General features: G+C 45.1%; 1 protein-coding gene across 3 annotated transcripts in view; it reads right to left on the bottom strand.

The window, feature by feature from the left end:
- LOC121693411 (disco-interacting protein 2 homolog C-like) overlaps positions 1 to 4,467 on the bottom strand; it is a 77,952-nt gene extending 73,485 nt beyond the window's left edge. The window contains exon 1 of one of the 3 annotated variants that reach the window (XM_042072810.1): positions 3,882 to 4,467. In XM_042072810.1, coding sequence (XP_041928744.1) covers positions 3,882 to 3,960 — 79 coding nt within the window. In that variant the 5' untranslated portion in view covers positions 3,961 to 4,467. The remainder of the gene's footprint in view (positions 1 to 3,881) is intronic. The other 2 variants (XM_042072809.1, XM_042072811.1) reach the window with 2 other exon arrangements.
- Between the last annotated feature and the right edge of the window lie 1,647 nt (positions 4,468 to 6,114).

Raw genomic sequence — 6,114 nt, 5'->3', positions numbered from 1 at the left:
ATCAGCCGGTTTTAGAAGAAAAACCCACACTAATATCTCCACCTAGAGTCTGTTATTTTTTTTCCAAAATCCACAGCTCCCGTTTTTTCTGGTCCAATCAGACCAGCGCTGTGTGAGATCTGACTGTCAATCACAGTCTGGTGCAGTCTGGTGCGCACTGACGAGCACAAACTCGACGAGAGGTAGTAGCTCGGTGGTAGTGAGTGAGTTGTAAACATTCAAAAGTCAAATCTTTCAGACTTGCCAACTGCAGCTTTAATTCCCAGTACAATTGACCATATACACACACAACACAACTTCTGCAAGTTCTGCACTACAAATCTCACCAAGATTGAAAAAATATACATTTGAAAAATATGTGTTGCACAGATGACACTATATCACCCCATGAGCTGACTGCTCTCAATTCACTACAATACTGTATGCAAGCGTGCAGCCAGCAGCAGCAGAGCGGCAGTGTGTGTGTGTGTGTGTGTGTGTGTGCTGCCCTGTGGGGATAGAGCGCAGCAGAGCAGAGTGGCTGTGTGTGTGTGTGTGTGTCTGCACTGTGGGGATAGAGCGCAGCAGCAGAGTGGCTGTGTGTGTGTGTGTGTGTGTGTGTGTGTGTGTGTGTCTGCACTGTGGGGATAGAGCACAGCAGCAAAGTGGCTGTGTGTGTGTGTGTGTGTGTGTCTGCACTGTGGGGATAGAGCACAGCAGCAGAGTGGCTGTGTGTGTGTGTGTGTGTGTGTATGTGTGTGCCCTGTGGGGATAGAGTGTGTAGCCAGCGCAGCAGCAGCTGTGGGGATTGCTGGCATCTGGCGCTCAAGAATTATGTGTTGTGAACTTTTTTAACTAAATTGAGCTTGAGGAAAAAAAGTGGTGGGTATAAAATGACTCATGATAAAATCTGATAGATAGGCGTCCCCACCATAATCAATACCTGTGATTAAAACAGCTTAAAGGTACTGTATGTAAGATTGTGGCCAAAACGGGTACTACAATCACTTTCAAATTACTGTAGAGCGGTGTAACCCCTCCCCCTCCGCTCTGACTGGCAGAGCTGGCAACCCGGATGCCGAAACACTACTGACTTCGTGATTAGTAGATAGGTGGAGGGTGGCGCATCAGGCCAAAACACAACATTACATGACAAAACACAACATCAACATCAGTTGAGGGCTGCAACTTTTTAAATGACAATATCCTGGCCAGACGACTGTTGTCAGTGATATAAGTATTGAAATGAACATGATTTCTTAATGTCTAGTGACATATCAGGGCCATTTTATGATTAATTGAAATACATTTCTTACATACGGTTCCTTTAATTCTCAATACCAATTTCCAGGTTTTGCCTGAAATTGCACAGCGCCTGCTTCAAAGGCCACTGTTCCCACCTAGTTTGGCCTATAATCAAATGCTCTTTGGAAAGCTGAGACACTGTAGTTTCTTGGAAAACAATCAGAAGAACTGTGTGATGTACTGACACAGATTTACAGAGGCTAGAATAGTTTTTTTCTTTCTGCCGGATAACAAGCATCTCTGAACTGATCATATGCCAGCCCTCTAGGTCACTTGATATGACTTAGAAACACATCTGAGCCCTAGCACCAGGTCTTGATATGACTTAGAAACACAACTGAGCCCTAGCACCAGGTCTTGATATGACTTAGAAACACAACTGAGACCTAGCACCAGGTCTTGTGAAGCTGTGTTCAAAAGTAGTAAAATATGAGTACTTTAGACCGTTATTTTCATGCATTTTGTAAAATGCCCTATGGAAACTCCCCAGAGGACAACCAAATGCTTAACCAGTTAATCAGCCAACCATTTACAATGAAAGGTGTGTGTGTGTGTGTGTGTGTGTGTGTGTGTGTGTTGTCTCCCGCCCATCATCACCTCGGCCCTCTGCTCACACACTCCGTCAGTCACAGTACACACACTAGCGCACACTTCAGGGCTTAAATTTCACTGCGGGATTGCAGGTGCGTTCAGGTCACGTCAACACTTGATCCCAGAAAGATTGTCTTCAACTTGTTAGTTTTTTGAATATTAATTTTATCTAATGACATAGAAAACATAATGAATTGCATCCACATATCCTTATGCACTATGCACAACTTTTATTCACTAGCGACTAGCCTAAAACCGTCAGGCTGAAGGGAGGCTAATTACTCTCACGTATTTTCTTAAAGTGACAGGCACTCAATTACACCTACTCATCACCAATGTGCACTCAATTAGACCTACACACCACATTAAAGATATGCCTAAGTGTTATAGTTTAAATGTCAATATGAAGCATTCAAATTACTAAATATGTTTAGCTACCAACAATTACTAGTAAAATGCTATACATTAAAAAATACATTATTAACTAAATACACTCTATATGAATTTAAAAATATATGAAATAGAAACATATCACATAAGCCATCATTTTCAGTGTGTGTTTGTGTGTGTGTGGAGAGGGTCAAGCTAGGATATCCACTGTTCTGAATGATCCCACTACAGTATATTACTGATGACGTCAGGGTGGTGGGGTCCCCAAAATCAAACACTTTTTTAAAAAAAGTATTGAAGAAGTATCGAAATTGCAATCCCCCCTACATGAATAACCTAAGGGGGGAATTCCCATTTTGAAAAATGAATTTTAAGCCCTGCACTTACACACCTGGGTAGTAGTGCACACTCACCAGATGTGCACACTCACACACTAGTTTAGCTGTGCATACTCACACACTAGTTTAGCTGTGCAGATCACATGGTCACCCAAACATCACATCACACAGCACCCAAACATCACATCACACAGCACCCAAGCACCCAAACATCACATCACACAGCACCCAAACATCACATCACACCACACCCAAACATCACATCACACCACACCCAAACATCACATCCTGGGGGCCCTGTGCCTATCTATCTAGTGGCCTACTTTGGGTTATTATGGGGCAGCCGTGGCCTACTGGTTAGCGCTTCAGACTTGTAACCGGAGGGTTGCCGGTTCGAACCCCGACCGGTAGGAATGGCTGAAGTGCCCTTGAGCAAGGCACCTAACCCCTCACTGCTCACTCCCCGAGCGCCGCTGTTGATGCAGGCAGCTCACTGCGCCGGGATTAGTGTGTGCTTCACCTCACTGTGTGCTGAGTGTTTCACTGGGATAAATGCAGAGACCAATTTCCCTCACAGGATCAAAAGAGTATATATACTTATACTGTGTGCCACCCAAACATCACATCCTGGTTTTGGAGAAAGCTTTAGTACCTCCGGCCTACCACTAAGTGGGCCTTCCACACACAGAAAGAGAGAGAAAGAGAGAGAGAGGGACAGGGTGCTCCACACGCACCACGCTGACAACTGCTTCTCGCGCCAGCTGTGTGGCGTAGCGGCGCGCGCCCCGGAACGTCGAGGGTACACTTTTCGCCATACAAGGCTGTGCCGCGTGAACCCGTGAGCTGCTCGCGGCGATCTGTCACAACATATTCCCCCAGACACACGCAGGAGTCCCGAATCCCGAGTCCTATTTCCTTCCAACCATGCAAGTAACCGAAACGAAAACAAATGTTTACACACGCGCAGGCTCTCTCGTGCACATCTGACGACTACTCTCACGGGCTCGTGATTAGACGGTTTGGCAAACCGACCAGGCTGCACCGTAGGCTTCTCATTTATCAAACATCAAGGTCACAAATCAAACCCCTCGCTCCTGTTTACACACGAAAAGCGCCTCGTCACACGCGACACCTCATGCGATTAAACAAACCATCAATCTGAACCGTCAGTGGCAGTGGCACAACGAGCTGCATATAGGTCAAGCACGCAAAGCGCGACTCTATGGTGACACGGTGATGTTTACGGTCTAACGGCCTCGGTGAATCACGGCAGCCTACCTTCCGACAGCTCGAGCTCCAGCTCCGCGAGCCTCGCTCGCACCTCCAGAGGCAGCGGGATCGTCTCGCGGTCCGCCATTCCGTTTGAAATCCGTTAAATTCGCAAAGCGCGACACGCTCGCGTCTCAACGCGCTCCTCCCGCCGTCCTGCCCGTTTCCCCGGACTCCGGCACGGAGAGTCTGCACCAGGCGGAGAGGAGCGTCTACATAGATCCGTGGACCGTGTGTTGCACGGAAGGTAGTTAAAGGAGGTCCAGCTCGAGCATCAGCCGGTCCGTTTCATGCTGGACTTATTTTCTTCTCGTGCGAGGCGGCTTCGTTATCCTGACGCAATCAACTAAACTACGGCTGGCAAGAATACGAGTACGGACTGACAGCACTGAGCTCTTCGGCGCCCACGTGACCTTTCCCAAGCCGACAGTCTGCGCGCTCTCCTCCCGCTCCCAAGGAGGGCGACAGAACTCACGCGCACGGCTGCAGAGGTTGCCTGATGAGCTCGGTGTTAGCTTCGGATAAATAGTCATCTATCCCCGTTTCACTCTTTAAGTGACTGACACACACACTCGCACGGGCTCATGAAGATTAACGGATGCTCGCGTGATGTGTATAACTTCTAATCTTCTAAACCTTTTAAATTATTCTTTAAACTGACACCACTTTGTTTGTGTCTCATGCATTTAAATTATATATTATGAGATGTTATGTATTTAATACATTTATTTTAACCTGGCAACGTTTTCGTGTTAATTACTCATCTTCGTAAGTCGGTATATGGTTAAATGACTCATTACGAATGAAGACTCTCTCGCCCGCCCCTACTGCCTGTAGGAAGAATATCCCGCTTGCAAGTTCAGTGAAGCAGTTTCAGTTTCCATCCTGCATCCACAGCACAGAGGGAGGCTAACGAAACGCTAGCGATTGTTGCAAACGTGTGTATAATGGCAGAGCCGGCGAAGAAGCAGCGAAAACCCTTGACGGAAGATGCAAAGAAAAGGAAAAGAGCTTCAGACCGAGCGAGGGGGAGTTTCGTAGAGAAAAAGCATCAGGCTTGCTAATGGTATTAGTTTATTTATGGCATAAAGCACACTGGATTGCCTTTGTGGAATGTGTTATAAACACCTTTTTTTAGAGCAATGCACTCTGTGTTAAAATGACACATTGCTGTGTGTGCTCAGGGACAACACATTTTGTGTCAATTTCAACACCGCAATTATGTGGAGATAGCTGAATTGTGTGGCTGTCTGGGTGGGTTAAAAAGTTAAAATTGTAGCAGAAATAGCTGAAATTTGTCTTTAACCTTTCACCCAGCCACACAATTGCTGTGTTGAAATTGACACAAAAATGTGCTGTCCCTGAGCACACACAGCAATGTGTCATTTTAACACATCACTTCTTAGAGTGTGTCGCTGGACACACTGCAAAAACTGCTTATCTAATAAAATCTAACCAAGTGTTACTAATCTTGTATCAAGATAAAAAAAAAAAATCTAATTGGTGTTTTCAGTATAAAGAGATTCACCTAGAACTTTCTTGTAAAATCATTTGACTTGAAATAAGTCAAGCTCTTATTAAATGAAGACGTTTCATTACGAAAACAACAAATTTGGCTGCCAGTGCCTTGAGCTAGTTTGTCTTGATAAGACTCCTTTTTATCCTCCTAAGACTAATTTTTCACCTGTCTCTGTAAGCTTTCTGTACGTATAATTGAAACACTATCCTGCATGAGTATTATTTATATGTTCTAGACCACCTAATGTTCTAATCACCAGGGGCCTGTACTACGAAGGGAGCTTAACCTACCCAGATGTAACCCAGGGTGGGTTACTTTGTTAAACCGGGGTTGACAAAACCTGGTTATCTTAAGTGGTGTTAATCGGTACTACGACGCTGATTATGAAGTTGATTTGTTGAGCCGGGGTTAACCTAATTGGAGTTTGTGCGCGTTCACATAAAAGGGGCGGGTTGCAGCGCAAGTCACCACTTTCAGTGATGATGCAATCACCTTATTTTACGGATGAGGAATGCACAATTATTATGACAAGTTATGAGGAATTAAAACCCACTCTACGACAAAAATCAAATACGTCGGCAGTGAACAAAGCAAGGCAACTCTGTCGGGTAGCCTAAATGCTTAAAAGTAAAGTTTTATTTCCACATGTTCTTCAAATATGTGTTACGGAGGATTAATAGCTTGCGGAATGTCTGAAATGAGTTGAAATAATTAAATTGCCTA

Source organism: Alosa sapidissima, chromosome 19 (genome assembly GCF_018492685.1).
Source record: "Alosa sapidissima isolate fAloSap1 chromosome 19, fAloSap1.pri, whole genome shotgun sequence".
Classification (NCBI taxonomy): Eukaryota; Metazoa; Chordata; class Actinopteri; order Clupeiformes; family Clupeidae; genus Alosa; species Alosa sapidissima.
The sequence above is the reverse complement of the archived record's forward strand: the minus strand, read 5'-3'. Positions and strand labels throughout refer to the sequence as shown.